Source organism: Miniopterus natalensis, chromosome 3 (genome assembly GCF_054644295.1).
Source record: "Miniopterus natalensis isolate mMinNat1 chromosome 3, mMinNat1.hap1, whole genome shotgun sequence".
NCBI classification, from domain to species: domain Eukaryota; kingdom Metazoa; phylum Chordata; class Mammalia; order Chiroptera; family Miniopteridae; genus Miniopterus; species Miniopterus natalensis.
In genome coordinates, this window is record NC_142083.1 from 38,719,671 (window position 1) to 38,744,800 (window position 25,130).

Sequence of the window (25,130 nt, forward strand, 5' to 3'; positions counted from 1 at the left end):
CTTAGTGACCTTAGTGTTTGCAGATGCCATTTTGCACCTTGGATGAAGTCGCAGGAAAAGATGAGTCACTTCCACTTTGGTTTAATGTGGATCATTGGCCCTCCTTAGATAATGGGTGACGGTCCTAGCTGGGCCCTTCTCAGAAAAGTTGCAGGAAGGCTTCCTAAGCCAAGAGGATTATTGCTCATGGGTCTCCTCTGTCTACTGTGGTGCTGTTCACCTTTACCTGGGACATGCATCCCTTGTTTGCTTGTCCCTCTTGTTGGCCGTTTGTGACTCCCATCATCCTCATGAAAAGCTTGGGATCCAAAGCTAGCATTATACATCAGTCTCTCCTCCTTAATCTTTGGTTTAGCAGAGAGCTGCCACTGAACACACAGCATTCATTCTATTTTAGTAAGTCATTTCTAACTGATTTTAACATAGACTGTCTGAATGCTTGATGAGAAGCATCTTCGTTGAGGAAACAACGTTAATGTCGAAGGGTTCAGTTTTTCTCTCTAGAATGTAACATACTTTTTTCTGCAGTGTCTTCTGAAGGTCCTTGGCTCCACCTCACACTGCGGGAGAAATATGATTACTACTACAATGTCAATTCAGAAGAGAGTTCCTGGGTCACACCTGAATCTTGCCTGCCTAAAGAATCATGGCTCATGGAAAAAGAAATTGAGGTAGGCGATTGGTGTTTGGTGGAAAACTGTACTATATAAAGATAAGTGTGATTGTTTTTCTATTTTTGAATCGTGGATGTGATGGGAGGAACTGATTGATTTCTTTGAAGGCTGGATGTGGAGCAAAGTCTTCATGAACTACAGTGGGATGTGGCTGCGTGGTTATTAACTTTTAGAGTTTTTCCCATGGTGGCATAACACCACCAAACAGAGCAGGAGAGAAAGCTTTTCCTTGACACAAAAGCTCAATTAGTGGTAATTCCTTGGTTGTCAATATTCCAGTGTCTATTTCTTTCCCCCTCTCAGGCGACAACACAGATATATAGATCCTTTAAAAAGTGAGTAATGCTTCCCTGAGGGAAATGCTCTTGAAGGAATGTCCACCAAGATTACTTTGGACTTGCTTGAGCCCAAAAGTTGGACCTAAAAGATGTGAAAATTGCTGTTTAATCTAGGCATTGTAGTATATTTAAAGAGAAAATACTGAGAATAATTGAGTTCCATTTTGAAAAAAACACATAAGTAGAATTCACAAATGTAGAGCTTACAGATTTGTTCAAAGTCACAGCACCAAAGAGATTGCAGTATAACAGTTTTGTGGACAGAATCACCATACTGTGTTTACTAAAACTCAGAGAAAACTGTGACCCAGGACTGACAAGGCCACCAGAAATCCTGACTGACAAGAAGATAGTGAAGAACACAGTTTATTATCTAATTTCAAATGCTCAAAGTCCCCACAGTTTACAGGAAAATGGCATTGTGGCAATGAATTGCTAGTGCTGTGTTGTTGAAAAAATGAAATTGTGGCCAATATTAAAAACCCATATGCTATAATTGAGAAGATACATCAAAACCATGAAGAAGCAGCATCGAAGGGTTAAAATTCAGAGCCTGCAACTGCGCATGTGGCACCGAGGTGCCCCGGGTATACCTTTGTGAAACAGCATCAGTCTGTTAGGATTATTAACCTACACTATAAATTTTATTCTCCTAAACAATCAGGAATTACTCATTTTATTCAATGAATGCACATATTTGTCTTTTCTTAAAGGTATTTATGCATCTTTTATATGATTCCACTTTCAAGTTTTTTAAATTAACCGCCCACTGATTTCAGCCACACTGAGTGAGAGGCATTGGCCGTAGAAGTGAGTCCAACCTTTGCTGGCGTCTCTCAGAGAACAAAAGTGCAGCCGCAGTCCATGCGAGGACGTCTCACAGTCCCCCTTCTTTTTTCTAGGTTTTCCCTGTCTGCCCGTGATGGGGCTTGTCTTTCCTCCCCCACCCTCTTTCTCTCTACCCCCAGTCTTTTATTTTCTCCCATATTTGAGATTTCCTCAAGACATCTCAGGAGTCTTCCTTCTCTTTCCTGGGCAAGAAAAGCAGCAGAGAAGCCTGAGGACCTCATGGGCGCTGCAGTCTTCCCCTTGGCAGCTCGAGGGAGAGAGGAGATGGTTCATATTCTTGCCGTAATCATCCCTGTCCCTTTATCCTCGTGGAGCTCGGGCCTCATGCCTGGCAAGGGCTCGCATCGTCCGTACCTCTCTGCTCCAGATCCTGCGGCCATGCAGCCACGGTCTTTCCGCCGCAGCACAGCGTTGAGAGGATTCCAAGGTCGTGTCGCTAGAAAGCTAAGCCAGTTCATTCCCCGGCTCTGGTCAGATCTGTCTAAAACCAAGTCAGAAGTTGCTGTCCATGTCCTTTTCTGAAACATGCAATGTTCAGAAGCTGTTGTGTGTGCCGCTTTCACCCGATGTGTGAAGTGTAACCATGAGAAATGTCTCTTGCCAGGACATTGTTGAGGAAGTCACGGCAGGTTACATTCGGGAGAAGTTGTGGTCTGCTTCCCCAGAGTTGTGTCTTCGCTTTCAAGCCACAAGCTCAGGACCCCTCCTTAGGGAAGAACACGAAGCTAGGAAATCATTTTTGTATGGACAGGAAGAGCATGTGGTCAAAATACAGGTATGTGACTCACCTACCACCACTAATCGCAGCAAACTGTCATGCCCCATGAGAAATGTTTTATTTGATAATAGGACAGTCAGCTACCAGCATTCTAACAAACAAGTCTAACTACAGATCTTTTCCTTACTCGGTGCCCCTGAGTGTGCTTTATTAAGGTTCTAAGATGGGAAGGATGTCAGTGATTTTTCACCTGTGGTCTTCCAGAGAGTATTCAGGGGCACTGGATCCCACAGTTCACCTGCCACCAACCTAGTCAGACCAGAGAAAACCTCAGGTCAGATATGAAATTATATTTCTCTAAACAGCTGGATCTCCTTGTGTCACCTACTTTCTGACTCAGGTTCTTTATGAATTGGTTTTTTAGTGGATGTTGAGTGGCATCTGAAAGAACAGAGCTAATGAAATGGATTTAGTATCTCTAAGCGTGTCCTCTCCCTTGTACAATCTGTCACTCTTCATTTATGTCTGCAGGAAAATCCTTAGTCCAACTTTTTTGTTGTGAGTTCTTACGCTTATGTGACTTGTCTGAGCTTCTGGCTGGCGGGAGAGGACCCGGCCAGATCTAGATGCTTCTCCCCGTGTCCCCCTAGCATCCTCTGCCAGCCTCCGGGCTGGCTTCCATCAGCTGTGTGTTTGCATTTGTCCTTTGTGTTGCATCCAAAGTGATACTGTTGTTGATGGACAGAGGCTGGTGCGTTTTTACTTTGGCCAATAACTATGGACTTTCCTAACGTGAAAGTGTTTTAGTTGAATAGCTTCTCTTTTGTGATCTTTGGTGTACTTATCTGCTTCCCCCATCTAACTATAATGTCTTTCAGGACAGAAAACGAGTCTTTAAAACTTTTGTACTCAGTGTCTTGCATATATATGATAGGTGGTTGAATGTGTGAATTTGTCAGAGCTTAAGATGTTAGAAGGCAGAAATGATTAATTGTTTTAAAGAAATTTCTCTTATAAACCTGACACTCAAAAGGATTTTTCTTATTTTTCAATAAGTTTTCCAGTTTGTTCCTTCTTTAAACAAATGGTAGGCAAACCACACAGAAAGTGGACAAAAGCATAAAAATAGGAGCATCTGTACTGATGATAAGGCTCTAATTCTGTACAAAACTCAAAAAGCGTCAGCTGATGCGGCGCACTTTGGACCAACCCTAAGCTCCTGGTCTTGAGGCAGGGAGCAGTGCTGCAGCTGGAAGAGATTCTGAAGAGCCCCCCATATAAAACCATCTGATGTTAGAGCCCGGGCTGGAGGAGAGGACTGGGGAAGGGCAGAACCACCGCCGGAAGCCCTGTCCCTCCACCTCAGCTGAGGCGGCAGGATGGAAGAGGCCGTCGAGTGGGACGCCGCCCTGCCCTGCCTTTCTCCACCCTTCTGACCAGTTTCTAACAAGGAGGGGTGAGTCCGAAGGCACGCCGCAGACTGGAGATGAATATGTAGTCCGGGGAAACCTGCTGACCCGCAGATCTGAAGGGCGTGAACCCAAGGGGGATCATGCTAATCTCGCTTCTTGCCAAAGTGGCTGATTGACCCTGAATTGGGGAAATGATCTGAAATCTGAAGACTTCCCTCCGTAGAACAGCTCAACATTCCCAGCTGGATGGATCAGCCCAGACCAGTAGTCTGAACAAATTCAGAGAGAAACCCCCTGGCTGAGCACAAGGACACTCCAGCTCCACCACCCTCCCACTCTCAGCTCCCTCCCAAGAGGCTGAATACTGGTACAGGGAATACATGTCATCTGTAGCTAAGCCTTTATCTCAAGTGCTTATGGAACAAATCAGAAGGTGTCCAAGTAAACATGGCAAGTCAAGAAGAATCTAGATAGCCATTTTGGGCTTTTTCTTTCTCTCCTTTTTTTTATTTCAAATAATGGACATCCTTGTTTCGTTCAGATTTTAAAGGGAATGATTCTTTCCTTTCACCGTTAGATATAATATTATAATTTTTATGAGATAATCTTTTTCTAAAGATTAAGGTTAAGAGTATCCATTTATTTTTAGTTTGTTGAATTTCTTTTTAAATTGAAAAAGGAATATGAAATGTGTCAAAAATGGTTTACATCTATAAATCTTTGTGCATGCACACATTCAAACACATCAAATGTGCATTATATGTGTGTGTGTGTGTGTGTATAAAAGTACATAGAGCTCAGCTGGGCGTGGCTCAGCAGTTGAGCATGGACCTAGGATCCAGGAGATCGAGGGTCGATGCCCAGCAGGGGGGCGTGCAGAAGGCAACCGGTCAGTGACGACTCTCATCATTGATGTTTCTCTCTCTCCCTCTACCTTCCTCTCTCTGAAATGAATAAAGATATATTTTTTTAAATAAATAAATAATAAAAGTACATAGAGTTTATATAATACTTTCCTAATGTTTTATGTAAGATTTTTGTTTCCATACTCATTGGTAAGATTCCTTATGATTTTACTCTATTGTATCTTCTTTTTGTCTCTGTCTTGCAAGATGTTTGTCAATTTTACAGATGTTTTCGAAAAACTAGATCTTTGTTTCATCGATATTCCGTATTTAGCTATTTTCAGTGTCATCGATTTCTGCTACTGTTTTTATTCTTTTTTTCATCTATTTGCTTTAGGTTTATTTTGCTCCTGTTTTTTCTAGTTCTTGAGGGGGAACCAAGATTAGTGATTTGAAATTTTTCCCATTTTCTAATATATACATATTGTTCTGGCTTTTTTTTCTGTTTTCTTTTTCCTGCCTTCCTGTGGGTTACTAAATGTAAGCATATTTTTAATTCCATTCTAATTTAGTTATAATGTTTTTGGGTGAATTTTTTGTGTAGCTTTGTTAGTGGTGGTTGTGTAACTATGATAGATTTTATATGTATGTGTATAATCACAGTCTACGGGGGTTATCATTTGATCAGTGGGAGTGAGTGCAGAAATCGTACCTTCCTTTATGTCCCGTTACTCCTCTCTCCTTCCTCCTGTGTAATAAAATTGTATGTATTTCCTGCATATTTATTTAGAACCACATCACACAATTTTATAATTTTTGCTTCAATAATCAAACATAATGTAGAAAACCCAAGAGGAAAGGGAGAGTCTGTTGTGTTCACCAATGTATTTTCCTTACTGTATATTTTTCTCCCTTCCTGATGTTCTAAAATGCCTTCCTTTATCATTTACTTTGTTTAGAGAACATTCTTTTAACATAAGCCTGCTAGTGACAAATTCTGCTGGATTGTGAGTTGACAGTTTTTTTTCAAGCATTTGAAAAATATTGTGCCACTTCTTACCTCGAAGGTGTCTAATAAGAAATCCACTGTTGTTTGTGTTATTTCTCCCGGATAAGTAAGGTGTCATTTCTCTCTCACTGCAGAGAATCTTGAGAGCAGTGACAGAGAAATAACCATATTATTTTTTATCAGTAAGAAGGCTCTGGTAAAACTGCCTACATTTAAGAATGAATGAACCAGAAAAAAAATCACCAAAAAAAATTTTATATCAAAAAAAGAAAAACGAATATACATTATAAAATATAAATGAAGTAAACATTTAAGGATATTCTTATTCTAGGAGACAGAAGAAATTTTTATACTGATACTGCTTTGTGCTTTCAAAAGATAACTGATAGCTAAAGAGAGGAAGAGAAATAATGGCATCATAGACCATAAGTGAACTTAGAACTGCAGAATGAAGAACTGACCCTGGAGATAATGGAAACACATGGCAAGCTTGAGAGAAATCACATAAAAGCCTGAGGAAAGAATAGGTGATTTGAAATACATTTTCTCACCTGAAAATGGTATCACCCATTTTATTACAGGGCTGTGAAGATTAAATGGGATAATTCCCATAACAGGTTTTGCCCCGTGTGTGGCTCCTCAGTGCTCAGTAAGTGTTAGAAATGATGAGGCGGCAGAGATGACGACTCAGAGAACAGGTGACGGAGAGCCAGCACTGAGATGGTTGGTGTGGCACTTTCTTCAACTGAAGGAAGCTGGAATGCCACTTCTGAGGAGAAAAAAACAGTAGTGACAGATACCAAAACTTAGCCCTGGGAATTATTAAATCATTGAACTTCAGGTCAGAGAGTGTCACAAGCCTCCGGGCAAGGAAAAGGAAACAAGCTTTCCTGGAGCATCTTCACGTGGCCAGGATCAATGGCAGAGTCTGGGGACTTGAAGACTCTGTGATGTGCTCGTCCTTCCTCACATTGCTTTAATGTAACTGACTACTCTATAGATCGCTGAATTTTTACCTTTAAGCTGAGAGGGGAAAGAGGTAAATATTTAGGGCTTCCTTGGCTAACAGAGATTGCACAAGAATTTGTGCTTCAAAAGTTGGAGTTGGTAATCTGAATATTACTGTCCTGGGTGCCCAGTTACCAACTTTAGCAAGGCAGGTTTTCTAAAGATGGACAGTTACAATCCATAAAACAGCGGAGTAACCTCTGAGGGCTAGAAAGACTCCTTTGTTACAGATGCATTACACAGGAAATATACTTATGGTAACAACCAAAAAAAGATTGCTGTAATAAAATTTCCCACAAGTTCTCATTCTGGTCAAGAAGGAGATAGATATTTTTGTAAATGCCTTCTGTCTCTAATTGTCTATAAAAAGCTGTTTCTAAATGGCTTTATGGTTGATAATTTTGTCTCCTTTTGCATTTTCATCAATAGTGCCTTCCTTCCAACTTTATACCCATAATTGTTTTTAATAAACAGCCTCTAATTGGAAAAGCCACAATCTTATAGCCTTGCATAGGAATTTTGTTGTTAGCACAGAACAAGAAAAACCAGCTCTGATGGAACTAAAACTTAGACTGTAAAAGGAGACTGTAGAATTTTGACAAATAAGAAGCATGTGTTCTGCACCTACCAACCAAAAATTCTATACCCAGCCAAGTCCCCTTGGTTTGGAAAGGCAACAATAAAATAGTCACAAATATAGAAGGATTCCAGAAAAAACTAATCAATAAAGAGATGAAACAAAATGAAATCGCAAGGAAAATACTGTTGGTGAGCTTTGAACTCTTAGTACATTTTAAAAGAGAACAAAACGGACCTGAGTGCTAACGCCACCAGTGCAGGAACGCTTCAGCACCGGGTCGTCTGTTACCGTGGCAGATTGCTAATCCCGCGTGCCCGTGAATCTGAGCTAGCAGAGATGAACAGTGCTCCCGAAGTTTGGACAATTCTAGAAAAGCAGAGGGAGAACTTGAGCTAATCCCAGTATCTTGTTTGCCTTTCAGTTGGGGTCAAGGAATGGGATATATAATGTATGTTTGTGTATTTGCACTTCTGTACTTTAAAAGTGTTGCTCACGCCCGGCCGGGCGTGGCTTAGTGGTTGAGCTTTGACCTAGGATCCAGACGATCGGGGTTCGATTCCCGGTCAGGGCACAGGCCCGGTTGCGGGCTCGATCAATGACTCTCTCATCATTGATGTTTCTATCTCTCTCTCTCCCTCTCCTTTCCTCTCTCTGAAATCAATAAAGATATATTAAAAAAAAAAAAAAAATTAAAAGTGTTGCTCACAAAGACATATGAATCACCCTTCAGACCCATCAACAGGTGTTACTAGACTGTCATGGAATCTGGTGACCTGCAGTTGTTTGTAACATCAGAGAGCAGTTTCTCCTGTCCCCTCAGGAATGCCACACTGACAGAGTCGATGGTGGCATTTCCTAAATAGGTGATCAATCAAAACTTGTTTATACTCAAAGTATGGAACCTATACCAGCACCCCGCCCAGACCTACTGAATCTTAATCTGCATTTTAAAGAGATCCTCAGATGATTTTGTATACACATTAAAGTGTGAGAAGCACTGTGGATGAAGCTCACTCCACAGTGAGTATAAACCCTCGGATACTTAGCTTCCTGTATAATTCATCATCATAATAGCGTAAAGGAGAGAAACCTTGTGTTCATTTCAGTAGCTAGTGCAAAGGCATTTGATAAAGTTCTAAATCCAGTCCTTAATTTTCTGTTAGGATTTGGTGAAGTTTTAGTTTATTTAAGGAGATTTGCATCTTTGCAATAATGAATTTTCCAGATCAGACACCAATGTATCTCTCCATTTATTAATCTGTCTTACACTATAGTATTAGAATTTTATTCTTTCATATTTCTTGTTAAGATTTCTCCACGTATGTAAATTTTTTGGCTATTTTGAATGTCATCTTTATTTTATTTTTGTCATATAGAAAATCTGTCAAGTTTATATATTCATTTTATAACTGAATATAGTCACCTTGCAGAACTCTAGTTTTAATAGTTTTTAAGTGCCTCTCTTGAATCATAACTACTTTTTACACTTCAGATTTTTTAAAGTTTTGTAATCTGTTAAGGAATAAATTTATATGTCCTTACCAACATAGAAAACTATAAGGCAGTAGGGACTTAAAAATAATTTGGGCTTAATTCTCACATCTGGGAAGACAGAATACAGGTACTTTCTCTCTTGCTCCAAGTACAGCTAAATGCCCCAGACATTATATCTAAATAAACATAACACTCTTAAGGTGGAGAGAAAAAAGACAGATTGGCTGGGAAACTTAAGACCCAAGAATGACATCCAATGATAAGTGGCCTGGTTTTCTTTTAGCCTTAGATATCTCAGACTTACTATTGAAGAGGCTGACAACTCAGAAATGCCAATCTGTACAGGGGGAAAAAGCAAAGCAAAACTCCAACAAAAGCCTGCTGTCTGTAGCCAAAGGACCAGGAAAGGGACAGTCCAGCAAGAGAGAAAGCTTTCAGACAGTAACCACTCTAGCAAAACACCACAAACAAAACAAAAAAAGCCCTGTGGTCCCACACCACTCATGCCAGCAAAGGCCAAGTAGGGAGCCTGGGCTCCACGCTGGTAGATTATGGCAAGGCACCCAGACACCTGCCGAGCCTGGATTTCCATGCCCACTGACAGTGTCACTCCTCGCCCTGCTGGGTTGTGATGAAAAAAGCATGGAGAGAGTCAGGACTCTGATCACCATCCGGTAGTCATGAGGACACGCACATATACACACACACTACCTCCTGGTGTCAGTTGCAGTCGTGGGAAATAATAAGGGGGTACTCCTAACCTCCCAGCCAGGGTCTGATGGGTAGTTGGAGCTCCCCCCAACTCAGCAGCAATGAGGAACCCATCCATGCTCCTCGGGATCAGAAGTCAGATGAATAAACGAGACTTCTACCCCTACTTGCCAGTAATAAGGCAGCGTCCCAGCCCCTTCCCTTGCCCGGACATGTCAGGGAAAGCCACCTGAAACAGAAAGATTAAATAAAATCCAGAGTCTCATCCCTTACTATCCAAGTTATCCAAGTTTGAATCAGCAATCAACATTTTCAGTACCAAGCAAATCACAACTTTAAAAAGATAACGTCAACAGTCATGAGAAAGATGTTATAATTATCAGACAAAGATTTAAAGCAGCCACCATAAAATGTTATAATAAGCAATTACAAACACAAACTTCTGGAAACAAAAGAAAAAAAAATCTTGAAAACGAGATAGAAATGATAGCTTATCTATAGGGGGAAGCCGTTCTCATGACCGACTTTGTGTAACTGCCTCTGGGGACCAGGAGGGGGAGTCACAGCGCTTCCCAAGTGCTGAAAGGAAAGAGCCGTGGACAGAGAGTGCTTTATCCAGCAACAAATCCTCTAGGAATGAAGGGGAATCAAAGTGTTCTCAGGTGACGAAAAACTACGAGGACATGTCACCGGCAGGCTATGAGAAAGGCTAAGGAAGTTCTCGAAACAAAAGAGGAAATGATAAGCGATGGGATTCTGGAACACCAGGAAGGAAAAACAGACAACCCAAAGACTAAAAATATGGGAAATACATTTTCCTTTTCTAATTGAATTTTTTGTTATGTTTGACGGTTGAAGCAAAAATTATAGCAAAAATTATTGAATTTGATTCTAAATGTATGGGGAGGAGATATTTAAGACAAGTGTATGATAAATGGGCGAAAGGAAAGGTATGTGAAGGCAGGTAAGCTTTCCACACTGCTGGAGGTTGGTAGATAGAGATAGAGATATATAGATATAGATATAGATAAATGAGGCAGCAGCTTTCATGCATCAGTTTGGATATCATCAGGCTTTTTTTTTTACACCTGTTCAGTGGGACACTTGAGAAAGAGGTCTCTGTCATCTACTCTAGGCAACCTGATAGTAACGATCAATTTTAAAAACCAACTATTGGCCCAGTAATTCTCTATATATTACTTTATGGAAACATTTATAAAAAATACATCGTAATGTGTGTACAAAATTATTTACTGCAAAAATGATAACTTAATGCCTACCCACAGAGGGAGTAGTATTAAGTTATAGTAAATCTACCCTACAGAATGCTGTGTGGTCATTAAAAAACAATGGGGAGGACCTGTGTTTTTTATATGAAATAATATCAATGCTATGTATAATTTAGAGGGAAAATAAAGCAAACCTTGATATAAGATCAGTTCCCATGTCAAAATTGAAGGGTACATAAACACATATACATATTTATGTGTTTAGATTTTTGTGTACAACAGTAGAGCATATATGTATGCATGAAAACTTGCGAATGCCTTTGGAGGATCACTGGATCGAAGTAAGGATAGGTACATGGGCACGTTTTACTTTGTGCCCTTTCTCTGTTGTATATCCTAATAAATCCCCTAGGCATTGAGTACAGATTGTTTGCATAGAAATATGTTAGTTTTATGTTTTCCCTTTTTTGTCAGCATGCTGTATCATAGTGTGTATGGTAAGCTACATTTCCCCCTTCTCTTAGTATATCTTGGAGAGTTTCCTATTTCTCAAGATACAGAACATTTCCAAGGCAGTGTATGCGTGTCTTCCCTTATCCTTGGTAACTGCTGCGGGACATCCCTCCGTATGAGTGCAGTCACAGTGTATCTAACTGTTCCTCTATTTGTAAACAATGTATCTAACTGTTCCTCTATTTGTAAACAGTGTATCTAACTGTTCCTCTATTTGTAAACAATGTATCTAACTGTTCCTCTATTTGTAAACACTGTATCTAACTTCTTCTCTTTGTAAACACTCTGCTCTGTACATGTATGTGTTTTTACAAGTAATGCAACAAAAATTCATACAGTTTTTCTACACAGCTGGTTGTATTTCCTTGGGCTAGATATATTGAAAACTAGAAACACTAGGCAAAAGGCTAACTTTAAATTTATATTGCTCAGTTCTCTCCGTGCCGGTGTGGGCCACAGTGGCTCACTTGTTGGAGTCAAGATGATACTTATGTTAGTCATTATTTCGAAGCATCTATGTTGTTACCAAAAAATACCCGCACCCAGTTAATCTATTTACATGTTCTGGGGCAACCCTGTTTTATTATGCTTGTCACCCAGGGCCGTGGTAAAGTGAAGCTTTTGGATGGGAAACTGGGCTTCCCAAGCTAGAGACAAGCCTCAGCTGTGAGCTGGTGCTGTGCACCCCAGGAATAGCGTCCAGATGAGATCCGGTATGGGGCGTCCCTGACAGCATTCCAACTCTGTCTGGAGATACCCTCTGTTCTCGCGCTTTCTGAAATAAACTGGAAAACTGTTGTACATCATTAATTCTGTAGCTCGCTGTTTTCCACAGGCTTTTTGGAAGGGACATAAACAACGGATGTTATATACCAGCAGGCGGCAAACATTCAATGACCATATTCCCTCCATTGTGAAGGTAAACATCCTTTCCCACCTTATCAAGTACTTGACTTACACTTGTCCCATTGTTTAGTTTTGCTTGTGGAAGGCAGACTATGGAAAGAGTAAGTATGAGCCTTGAAGTCAGGAGCAAGTCCTGGGTTTGAGCCCCACTCCACTACTCACTTAGCTGATCATCCATAAACAAGTCCACTACACTGTAACTGGCTCGGTCCTTTATGTGGGTTTGAGAATCATATGTGAAATGCTTTGTAACCAGCAAATGCTCTTTCTCTAGAAAGTCCAAATTGATTATTTAAAGCCTGGCAGAAACCTAACTTTATTTCATGCTTCTCTTATATTTGCTAATAATATTTAGAATGCTCCAACTTAACAATACAGAACCTTCATAGGAAGGCAAATGCAAAAGTTAGGATCTGATTTTGGGTGGTGAGCCCGTCCCACCCAGCTTTCCACCAGGTGATTGCTCTGACCTCAGAGAAAGAAAAGGCACTGTGATGACCACTCTCTCAGATCTGGAAACCCGAGGACTGTGCACAAGTGAACCTATAGACAATTTGGAAATCGTGATGAAAGTCAGAATAGTGGGGCTGGAGAGATTGGGATCAGATGAGATTAGCTTACAAGACCTTCCAAGCTTTGAAGACAGTGACATTTTCTAGATCCATGGTGCATTAGCTCTTCAATGTTGTCCTGCGCTCACCATGGGACACAGGCCTGTTCTCTCAGAAAACTCTTGTTCACAGTTGGTCCCTCATGAGACCTTCTGTAAAGACCGTAAGTATGTTGGATACATTTAAGAAATGTTGGACTTTAATTTAATTCCCTGACCCATTGCAACTTTCAGCAAAATGCCTTGCCCTCCCGGCTTTCACTTATGGGGATTAAAGCAAAATAACACAAAGTTACATTACCTGCCCCGCCATAAAGTGTAACGTGTTTTGAACCCTTAAGAGAAAAAGCAGTGAAAGTAGGAGATGAAGATCAGGCTTTAGATGTTTATTACTTGGCAGGCTGTGAATTTTTACCTTTTTATCAAATAAAATATCAATACTGTTTTTAGAAAGGCTGCATAAAAAGATATTAAAGTTGTTTGGTAATTGCCTTGGTTTCTCTATTTAACTTATTTTTAGATTCAGTCATGGTTCCGGATGATCACAGCTCGGAGGAACCACCTTTCACGGCTGCAGTATTTCAGAGACCATGTAAGAGATGTGCACGGGGATTTTATCCTGGCTGAGAACGAACTAAACGAATGCTTTGTTGAAAGTTACCCTTGAATGATTTCTATTAAATGGTAGAAATGAATACTAGGAGAAAAAACTAGGTTTTCGAACACAATGTGATAATTACAGTTTTTATTCAGAACTCGTGTTCAGAGTGAGCCTCGACCCATCAGGACTGGCTAGGAAAAATGGGTGAGAGCAAACTGATGCAGGCTAGTCATGCTGAAGAGAAAAGATCCTAAAGGAGTATTTTCCACCGTTATTTGTACAGTTTTTCTAACTGGTAACTGAGAAATTTAAATAGAGCCCACAGGGGGAATTTGTTCGGGACCTTTAAAGAAAAGAAATGTAAGCATGGATTGGATAATCCAACTTTGGTGGTAAAATTATTTTCTCTTTTTAGATCTCTTTATTTAAACAGCCCCTGTACAATCTTGTTTATACTTTTAGCTAACTTATCTGACCCTATCTTTAAAAAAAAAAAAAGGAAAAATAAACATTGAATCCAGCACATCAGAATGCTGTCATTTCTAAGCAGTGTCCATCATCAAATACTGTCAGTTCTTAACTAGTTCTGAATTCTAAAGTAGTGGAGTAGATGGGACTCTGGAAGGTCATGACCAGTCTCATTTCTTTTGCAGAAAAATGAAATCGTGAAAATACAGTCACTATTGAGAGCAAGCAAAGCTAGAGATGACTACAAAACATTGGGTAAGTGGGAATGTTCAGACACAAAGTATGAATCCTGTGTAAACCAGGCGAGGACAAGTTATTTCCAACTTAGTCACTGCAGAGACTGCTCAAGGACACAGTGCCCATTGTGTCCAGTAGATTTGGGTCACCTCCAGCCCCAGACTCTGAACTGGTACACAAGGGAACATGGGGTGACAGAAAAAGGGGTTTCCTGTTGTAAGTGGAAAGGGTAAGTGGAGTGGATTAAACTTCTTCAAAAAGAATGGGTTTGGCATAAGTGCTGATCTTTTTATATTAAATTTGAGCTAGAATCCAGAATACAATGCAGAAGAGTTAGCCAGAAGGTAAGCTTACGTCAACTGTTTAGTTTATTAGCTCGCCTATGATTCCCACTACCCCACTATAAGAGTAAAACATGTTCCTATAAGGAATTTTAGAAATATAAATAAGAAGGAAAGAGAAATGTGTTCATCTCCCAAAGATATCTACAAACATCTTCCTGTAACTTTGTTCTGGACTTTTCATAGTAGCTATGGTTTTTTAAATATATTTTCTTATAATAGTATAAGGCATTTGTAAAAAGCTTGAAAAACCAAAATAGAAAAAAAATCACCCAGGAGTAGCAATCACATTTTACACCATCTCTTTATAACCTCAACTCTGCATGTGTGTCTTACTGATTTTTACATAGTGAAGATCATTCTTTACATGCTGAATTTTTTTTTTACGTGCTGAATTTTTAACATTCTAATTACCACAAGAACATGTGATAAATTTAAGAACGTGTCCTAGATTAACTCGAGAAGAGCTTGCCAATAAATTTATTTAAATCATTCAAAAATAGCTTTGAGAGGGTAAAAGAAGTCATTATTTGAGTATCTCAGTAATGAAACTGGCCACTGTGTTGTCTCTAACTCTGCCTTGTTTTTTATTCTTGATTTTGGGGGAAAGGAAAAAACTGTTTAGTGATTTTCCTAGCACAGTGCCTCGTAAGTAGTATAGCCAACACCGTTCATCGTCTAAAGTTTCTCTGAGTTATGAGGTGAAATACATGGCTCAAGAAAGATCTTCCTGGTACTTGTGAAGGAAAAGCAGAGGCCAGGTTCGGGAAGCAGAGGCCAGGTTCTGCCCCCAGCTTGCAAAACCTACTGGATAATAAATACCTTATCCGCCAGGTTCCAGAATTTAGTAGCAGGTGGGGTAAGGGCAGGTCAGCAGTCTTTTCAGCACCGCACTTTTCCGCCTGGAACTCATGAGCTTCCTCTCTCAGGTGGTAGGTGTCTGCCTGCAAGCATTTTTACGAGAAGTCTGCGTAGAGGGTTTGTCTGCTGAGGCCTTACACACTGCCACAGGCTCGCTCTTGCCTCTGCACAAGAAAGACGATTTAAGAATAAATCCTGCCCCAGCCGGTTTGGCTCAGAGCGCCGGCCGGGACGGAAGGGCCCGGGTTCAGCGCCGGCCAAGGGCCGTGCCTCGGTTGCAGGCTCCATCCCAGGCCTGGTCAGGGCGTGTGTGGGAGGCAGCCCGTCGATGTCTCTCTCTCTCACATCGATGTTTCTCCCTCTCCCCCCTTCCATGCTCTCAGAAAAAGCCATGGAAGAAATATCCTCAGGTGAGGAATAAATAAAGAATAAAAAAAGGAATCAGTTCTCCAAGCGAACACAGGTTGGTCTCCCTTTCATTAGGTAGCGTGTGTTCCTGGGTGTTTGTGGTGATGCTTTCCATTTTTTTACATTTTCTTTAATTACGAAGACAAAAGTAATTCCAATGTAAACATCGAGGCGATTTTATGTGAATGTGTAGCAGGTGGGCAGAAACCGTTAGTGAATAAGTACATCTGAGCTCCTCTGGACCTTGGCAAATAGGGTGGTTTTATGGAAACTGAAAGGCAAATTGTCGTTTCTTTCTCAATTATCTTAAAAAACACTAAGGCCTTTTTTTTTAATCTGAAAAAGATCACTTTTTTTTTAAATATATATGTCCTTATTGATTTCAGGGAGAGGGAGAGAGAGATAGAAACATCAATGGTGAGAGAGTCATTGACCGGCTGCCTCCTGCACGCCCCCGACCGGGGATCGAGCCGCAACCCGGGCATGTGCCCTGACCGGGAACCAAACCTCGATCTCCTGGGTCCTAGGTCGTTGCTCAACTGCTGAGCCACCCCAGCCGGGCAAGATCACTGTTCTTTGCCGTCGTTTGTCTTCACCCATCCCCCCTGGAAGGGCCCTGGATGCATTTAAGCTTGGAAATTGCTAGAACTACAGTGAGGCCACTTGTACGTGCTGACTGTGAAAAGCGTATGATTTTCTAAAACTAAGATACCACAGGGTGGTATAAAGATGCCAAAAAAGCCTCTTGTTGATAGGAGAAATACTTTGCTTGAACCAAAATAATGAGTAAACTAAAATATTTGTTTCTTACTGGCCTATTAGAACATAAAAAGAGACGTGGTCCTTAGGAGCAGGGAGAGGAAACTTGAGGCATGAATGAGGTGGCCCACGTTCTCTCAGTTTCTCCACGCAAATGCGCTCTGGTGCATCGCTCAGGCTGTTTCTAAAATGGTCGTGCATGTCGTCAGCAGCATCTTTGGTAGAAATAAGAGAAAAAGAAATTCACATGTGCTTCAGTCATCAGGAAACAAAGAGTCTCATGATCCAAGGTCACTTCTCCAAAAAAGACCATCGGATGTGGCAAAGTAGTAATCCAGATGTCGCCACAACGGGGCTGGGCTCGTTCGAGTCATGCTTGCATCGCTGTGGCTCATCACTGGTCATTGAGGGCCCAGAGTGTATTCTCACAGTTCACCCAGAATAGATCGCACCAAACACCTTAAAAAATAGACTTTTCCAAAAGTCAGTGCCGGGGAATGAAAGCGTAATACTGTTGAAGGCATGAAGGAAAACCCCTTTAGGATTTATACCGATGCCTTTCCCAGGCTCTGCAGGAAGAACAGGGACCAAGTTTCAACTGTGAAAATCTTGTTTGTGCCGAGGGGGCACGTGTTCCGCTTGCCATCCCGTTGGCTCCTCATTGGCCTCACGGTTAGTTTTCTCTTCATCAGCCTCTTCTGACTCACCTGTCACCTGGCTCTGCCGATTCCAGAGGTCTTTTGGGCTGAGAGAAGCCGCTTTCCGCTTCCTGCGCAAGAGCGCAAGTCTCTTATGGCTCAGCCACAGGCTCTCAGAGCCGAGGTAACATAAACGTTAGCGTTCTTCCCCAGATTCCTCATTAGTAAGACGCCGTCTTCTCAGGGCGCGAGTCCTGGAAACCGGGTGAGAAAGGATGAGAAATGATTGTTCGATAACTAGAAAATAGTGAGGCCAGACATTATCAGTGGTTTGCATTTATTTACAGGATCAGTTTTCTTGTCCAGGTTTTACATGGGACAGAACAATTCATTCCAAAGACCAAGTTCTTCCCTTGCTATATTTTTCTGGTAATGCTTTATTGAAAGACCTGGTTTCTTTCCTATTGGTAATAATTCCAAGCATGCCTAATTAAAACATGCCTTTCCTTTCCCTGCAGTTGGCTCTGAAAACCCACCATTGTCAGTAATCCGCAAATTTGTGTACCTGTTGGACCAAAGTGACTTGGATTTCCAGGAGGAGCTGGCCGTCGCACAGTTAAGAGGAGAAGTGGTGACCAAGATCAGGGGCAATCAACAGCTGGAGAAGGACCTGAACCTGATGGACATCAAGATTGGGCTCCTGGTGAAGAACAGGATCACACTCGAGGTCTGTCGGGGTGTGGGACTGTTGGCTCCCAGAAGAGGGAAGATGCATATGTAGTTGTCCACAGCACTTTGGTCCGGATAAGCTCATTTGGAATCCAGAATGCGTAGTTCAAAGTTCATTTGCCATTTTCATAACAAGACAAAGGCCTTTATATAAATATAAAAGAGAAATAAAAAGAAAGTAATTTACAATTAAAACTCATATTTCAAAATGAAAACACACAGGCCCGGTGCCATTAGAAGATGTGATAAAGTTGCCGGAGGCTGGGGCCTCTTCCCAGAACAACCACAGAATGAGAGAGCTGCACATGAGACTCACGCAGGAGGTGGTAGAGCTGTCAGGCTTTCGTTTTCCAAAATGGACATCAACTCTTTGTAACATTCAGAACAGGCAGAGCGTGGTCCCCTCACCCCTGTTTATGCAGAATTGTGCTCCTAGAAAATTAAGTATATATTAAAATTGTGGAGGGTATGTATTGTGCTTATATATAAAACAGATTCTAGACTCAAGTAATTACACAAAGCATTTTTACGTATATGAATGACTGGCCAGCAGGACATTCAAACTCCCACCATACAGGATGTGGGACAGTCATTTACGCAGGACAGCAAAGCATCTGTGATTCCCTCCCCCACACCCTCTAGAAGCATAATATAATTCAGAAGGCCTGTCAGAAGGTGCTTTCGATAGCCTTAAGCTGCTGGTTTACCCAATTCCCATAAAGCTGTAAACAGGAAGTACCTTGTCTTTCCAAGTAAAGGCTTAATTAGAAAACAGAAAATAGTAGAAATAATATGTGGCTTGTGGAAATACAATCATGGCAGATTTTCAGATATTCATGAATGTTTAAGGTTTTTTTTTTAAGTATTCCTAATTGATAAAGTTAATTTTTCAGCTTACGTTTTTAAACACTAAGTATTTATCAAACTCTTACTGGATGTTGAACTAATGATTATTAAATATGTAGTCATTAGCTTTATCACTGTTCTAGCATTTTTAGTGTGATGATATTCAGAATAGTGCAGTTGAAGCTTTATTATAGTGGTGAAACAATGGGGGGAAATATCCTAACACAGACAATAAACAAAGGACAGTGGAATTAGTTTAACATGTATGTTATGCGTACATGTTTTTGAAGAACATTTAAGGCAGGGGAAACAGTTTGCCATGTAATGGGAGGAAAAATAGTACCTAAAACAGTACAATTTCATTTATTGTAATAAATATATATTAAGAAAAGCTAGAAGAACAAAAGTTAAGTGATTTTTCTTTGGATGGTAGAACTAAAGCTTCTTTATCTTTTTTTTTTTTTTTTTTACACTGAGCATGTGTTCAGTGAGAAGAAAGGTTTTAAAGGGAAGTAGATTAGTTCTTATAGAGCAACTCTAGCTCTCTCTAGTAACCATGTATCTTACAATTCTTTAAAAATTTGCATTCCTCCTAGAAACCAGAAAGTCAGTGATGTTTGGTATTATCGTAAAATGGTGTAACTGTCTAATTCTAGAACATTTTTATCACCCCACAACAAAACCCCAGAGAAACTGCTCTGGAACTAGATAGCTGCGATGGTTGCACAACCTTGTGAATGCACTGAACACCCCTGAGTTACACTTAAAGGGTGAGTTTATGAAGTATGCGAATAACATTTCAATTCACAGAACCAAAGAAAGAATAGCTGCACTCACTGGCACTCACTGCCTGCTCCTCCCCAGCCGCCGTCGACCTGCTCTTTGTATACATTTGCCTGTTGTGGATATTTCGTACTAGTGGAAGCACATAGTGTGTGTCCGCTGCGACCAGCTCTTTGACTCAGCAGAGTGTTTCTGAAGCCCACCTGCGTTGTAGCCTGAGTCAGCACGTCATTCCCCGTTTTGATGAACGCCATTCCATTGTATGGAGAGTCCACATTTTGCTTGTCCATGTATCACCTGATGGATATTTCAGTTGTTTCCTCTTCTTGACTATTGTGAATAATTCTGACATGAGTATTCACGTACACGTTTTTCTGCGGACATATGTTTCAGTTCTCTTGGGCATATACCAGCAGTCTTTAACCTTTTTCATCTCACAGCATACATAAAATAATTCCTAAAAGTCTGCGGCACACCAAAAAATATATATTTTTGCCGATCTGCCCCCCCCCCCCGAAAAAGGGTATCATTTGGATTCATTCACACCAGAACAGCTATCGTGTTGTCTAGTGTCACTTTTTTATTTTATTTGACAATCTAAGAGAAAAGAGGTCAGTACCCCTGGCTAAATAGTCAGTTATTGTGTCTTTTAAAAATTCTTGTGGCACACCGGTTGAAAATCGCTGGTACATACCTGAAGAGTGGAATTCGTGGGTCATGGAATAACTCTGTGTTTAACCTTTGAGGAACTGCCAAGTGTCTGTACCATTTTACATTTTTACCAGCAAGGCATAAAGTTTCTAGCGTATCAACATACGCACCGACATTTGTCACTATCTTTTCCGTTACCACCATCCTAATTAGTATGAAGTGGCATCACTGTAGTATTGGTTTGCAGTCCCCTCCCCTGATAACCATTAATATTGAGCTTCCCTTCATGTGTAGATCTTGTGTGTGAAAATGTCCGTTCACATCTTTTGCCCACTTTTGCTCGAGTTACTGGTCTTTTTATTTTCGAGATGTGGAAATTCTTTATATATTGTGGATCAAGTCCCTCGTTCAATATATGATTTGCAAATATTTCCTCCCATTCTGTGGGTTGTCCTTTTGCTTTATTGATAGTGTCCTTTGAAGCACAAAGATTTTTGTTTTTATGAAGTCCAATTTATTTTTTTTTCTTTTGCCATTACCTCATCCAGAGTCATAAGGATTTATACCTAGGTTTTCTCCCAACAGTTTTATAGTTTTAACTCTTACATTTAGTTACTTGATCTCCTTTGAGTTAGTTTTTGCTTATGGTGTGAGTTAGGGGTCTGACTGCTTCCTTTTGAACATGGCCATCCAGTTGTCCCAGCATCATTTGTTGAAAAGACAGTTTTTTCGTCATTGAATTGTCTTGGTGACTGCATTACAACTTAAGTGAAGCTTTGTAGAATAAATGTTACAAAAGCCAGATTCACCCCCAAGCTGGATTTCCTTAATTTGTTTTAACATTCTCTATTCCTTTGTTTCCTCATGAAGGAAAAGTGGAAAATTAATCTTTTCAACTGTGTGCCTCACGGTGTCTGTGACGGGAGGAGGTAGAGAGTACCAGACTAAAAGGTAGTAATTTAATAAAAATTTCTTCCAGGATGTGATTTCACACAGAACGAAGCTGAATAAGAAAAAAGGTGGAGAAATGCAAGTGCTGAATAACATTGACAACCAGGGCATCAAAAGTTTGAGTAAGGAGAGGAGAAAAACACTAGAAACATATCAGCAGCTGTTTTATCTTTTACAGGTGAGAACAAACTCTTTCACTGTGAGTTCTGGGTAAATACCATGTCCCATATTTGTGGTTTACAGTGGATCCTCCCCCATGCTGAAACTAATAGCTTACATGTTCTGAGCATCTGAGTACGAAGTACTTTTCTAGGTTCTTTATGTACATTATCTCATTTCATTCTTACCGCAACCCTGCAAACCGTCAGAAAGGAATTGTTATTGTTAGTCCCATATTACACATCAGAAAACTGAGACACGGCCAGTAAAACCAAGGGTATAGGGACCCAAGTAGTTTGATTTCAGAGCCAGTTATCTTCATGACTGTGTTTATTATACTTTAGTTATCTACAGAAATGGAATAAATCTAATAATAACATAAATAGATGCTGTTAACCATGGAAAAATTAAAGTAACTGTGAAAAACAGTTGTTTACCAAAATCAACCTGCCCTTTGTTTGAGGAAAGAGCAAGAGAGTTTGGATTAGGGAAATAGGATATTGTTTTATTTTGTTATTTTCATGGCATTCCTATGATCTAAGTGAACAGTAATTTTCCTCTGCTTCCAGAATGTGCGTGAGAACTGATAAGCTGAACTGGTTATGGTTGGACTCTGGTGGGCCAGTTACCGTTTTGTTTGACCATTGATTCAGCTTATCTGCCCGACCACAAGGTCCTAAAGGAAACCGAGTAAGCTATAGTGATAGATACAAACAAAGTCTGCCCTTCAGCAGGAAGACTTTCCCACGAGACGTGCATCAGCGGTGCTTCCGGGAGAGTCAGGCGCCCCTCGGTGTGGGGCAGCAGCTGTCGGTGGTCATGCCTGCATCCATGTGCGACGATGCCATTGACATTAGGTGTACAGAGAACATGTGAGCCGAACCAGAATGAGGGGTGGCTTGGCCCGTGGAGAGAAGCGATGTTAATTTTGGTAGAGCTGAGAATTCTGTCTTTGGAACAATAGATTGGAAAAGAGGTGCAGTGCCGCAGAGGGCCACGGTGGGGCGGCGTTGAAGGAAAGAAGCCACGGCTTAATAGCAGCAGCCTTTCCAGAAAGAGGGGGCTCACACTAGGCAGAGAAGGGGTTTTGGCTGTCTAAATTAGGTCAGTAGTTATCCACCAGTTGGAAATTTAATCTTAGACATTTATCATAAGTGCATAAGGCTGCTTTGATCTAATCTGTGTCACAAGGAGAGTGAAAATGTAGTCATTGGCCTAAGACTTTACTGTTTACCGTGTTACATAAGTGGAGGCTCTTGAATGGATGGGAGAAAAGACACAGGAGAATGTTTAGGATAATTCTACCAAGTTTTATTCCCCCAAATCCAATACTGATAGTCCCAGGACACGTCCATTTGGTTGTACCAACTCAAGTGTCCCTTCTAATTGTGTCTTTTCCTTCACCTTTTCTTTCTCTCCACTGGAGACAATAACTAGGACCAAGAAGAAACTGCAGGGTAGCAAATTATCCAGATTCCTTTGGCCTGTGGGTTATCTCTGGGCAAGAATTCTTAGCCACGGTGGCCAGTCAGCTAGTATAGCTTTTGCTTTGGGTTTGTCTCTACAGTATGAGCCTAAATTTAAAGTTCTTGGGGCATCTGAGAGCAATGAGTAGTGGACTCCTTTAGCTTTAGAGTATCTTTCCTTTCTCATAATCTCATGTGCTGTGTGTGGGAAAAGAATCACTACAGAGCTATAAACAGTTGTCCTGAGCTGCTTGTTCATAAAATGTCAGCCAATCATCATAAGCTTGAAAGTAACTCTAAGTAGTAAAGTAAACTAGAATTTGGATTTTCTTAAAAACACTAAAGCCAAGTTGCTTGAATAGAGTTGTCCCTTGGTATCCACGGGGGGTTGGTTCCAGGACCCCCGGGGACATGGAAATTCACGATGCTCAGGTCCCTTATGTGAAATGGGGTCATATTTGCGTATATAACTTACACAGTTCCTCCCGTATACTTTAAATCATCTGTAAATTACTTATAATACCTGGTACGAAGTAAATAGCTGTTACACGATAGTATTTAGGCAACAAAGACAAGGAAAACAGGCTGTACATGTCCAGAATAGACCCAGCCATCGTGGACCTAACTACTGTATGTAGAACACATCAGAAGCTAAGTAACTTTTTCCCCCGAATGTTTTGAATCTGCAGTTGGCTGAATCCACGGATGTGGAGGGCCGACTGTCTATTAGATGGAAAATTTCCTTTCCTCGTCAGAAGGAAGATGACAAGTAGTATTCCTCTGTAACCTAAACACTACATTTTCTCTGCTAACTTCCATCTGGTTGGTGGATCTACTAGAGAAAAACCGTGTTACTGGGGCTGCATCGTGGACTCCATCCTCAGCTGAGCCCTCAGGGCTTCATTTCAGTGTTTTTAAAATTCTTGTCAATTTTTAAGTTGTCTTTTTTTCTCCTTGTCAGTTTCTTCTGACATTTCCTGCATCGACTGTCCTGACCTTCACCTCTCTCTAGCCTCCCTACGCACTCCTTGTAAAGCATTATGGCCACCCCACTGTCTTCACATGGAAACATACCCTTTTTTTTAAGTCTCAGAACATGGGATGTTTCCTTCAATTTATTAATCACTTCTTCCAGGACAGTCTGTTTAGCTGGGGTTCGTGCTTTCCAGTCTCTTCAGATGCCAGATTCTCTTGGCCACTCACCTCTCTTCTGTGTCTCAAAAATAAACAATATGTGGCTCAAAATGGTTAACAGTGTAAAGTATATATAATTATGTTTCATTAAGTATATCCCATAGTATATAAAGTCTAAATTCTATCGTAACTTTCTACTCTAACTTCCTATAGTGTTACTGTAATTACTATGAAGATTAGCTGATACCATTTAAAGTCTTATTTTGTGCCAGGTAGTCTTCTGTTGGCTGTGTGCATATTAAGTCGTTGACGGGGAATCGGGTGCTCTTCCCTGATTTAATAATATATTAACATACAGTTTGGGGGCTTTCTTTTCCATCTCCCCTCTTTTGTTTTAGACCAATCCTTCGTACCTGGCTAAGCTGATTTTCCAGATGCCACAGAACAAGTCCACTAAGTTTATGGACACTGTTATTTTCACACTGTACAATTACGCTTCCAACCAGCGGGAAGAGTACCTACTCCTCAAGCTTTTCAAGACCGCCCTGGAGGAAGAGGTCAAGTACGTGTGTCAGTATCTAGGTAACGGTGCCGCCGGGCAGGCCTCCGTTTCTGCTGCCTGCCGCGGACTCACTCAGCTGGTTTCAGATGGTTCTTATAACCTGCGTATACCTCTGAGAATACATCAGACTTGTTGAGGAATTTTTGCAGCATTATAGGTATACTCAGGTACAACTTCCCCAACCAGGGGTATCTTTTCTAACGCCATAGTAACTTTCGGCTTTGCACCTAAAACAACCACCGAAAGTCAAAAGCTTTTTGAAAGTCAGTAAGGAAATTTAACATAATTAAAATTCTGTGAGTAATAAAGCCATAAATGAATAAAGATAAGGCTCCCTACTAAATAGTCATCCCTTCTTCCTGGAACTTAAGCTTAGTTTTGCTAATTTGTTTTCTGACTCAGTTAATGTAAAAAAAAGAAAAATGTATAGGTAGCTATAATGAATGGGGGGGGGTGAGAAATGCCCTTAGCCAACTGGATGGACCTTAGCTGCCTTCCTGACTTCTTGACACCTGAAGCTGTGCCAGTTTCTGTGCGTCCCTGAAGCCTGTCGGCCAGGCCGCCGCCCTCGGGGGGTGGGGAGGGTGAACCAGCTGGGGAGCGAGCCCATGGGAAGTGGTGGTGCTGTGCCCAGGGGTAA

The 25,130-nt window shown here is 40.9% G+C and overlaps 1 protein-coding gene across 1 annotated transcript in view; it reads left to right on the forward strand.

The window, feature by feature from the left end:
• Nucleotides 1-25,130, forward strand: part of IQGAP2 (IQ motif containing GTPase activating protein 2) — a 249,363-nt gene that overhangs the window by 192,406 nt on the left and 31,827 nt on the right. Inside the window, exons 16-23 of the mRNA XM_016205232.2 lie at nucleotides 529-671; nucleotides 2,466-2,636; nucleotides 12,216-12,299; nucleotides 13,417-13,488; nucleotides 14,151-14,220; nucleotides 17,728-17,936; nucleotides 21,198-21,347; nucleotides 24,327-24,490. Coding sequence (XP_016060718.2) covers nucleotides 529-671; nucleotides 2,466-2,636; nucleotides 12,216-12,299; nucleotides 13,417-13,488; nucleotides 14,151-14,220; nucleotides 17,728-17,936; nucleotides 21,198-21,347; nucleotides 24,327-24,490 — 1,063 coding nt within the window. The remainder of the gene's footprint in view (nucleotides 1-528; nucleotides 672-2,465; nucleotides 2,637-12,215; nucleotides 12,300-13,416; nucleotides 13,489-14,150; nucleotides 14,221-17,727; nucleotides 17,937-21,197; nucleotides 21,348-24,326; nucleotides 24,491-25,130) is intronic.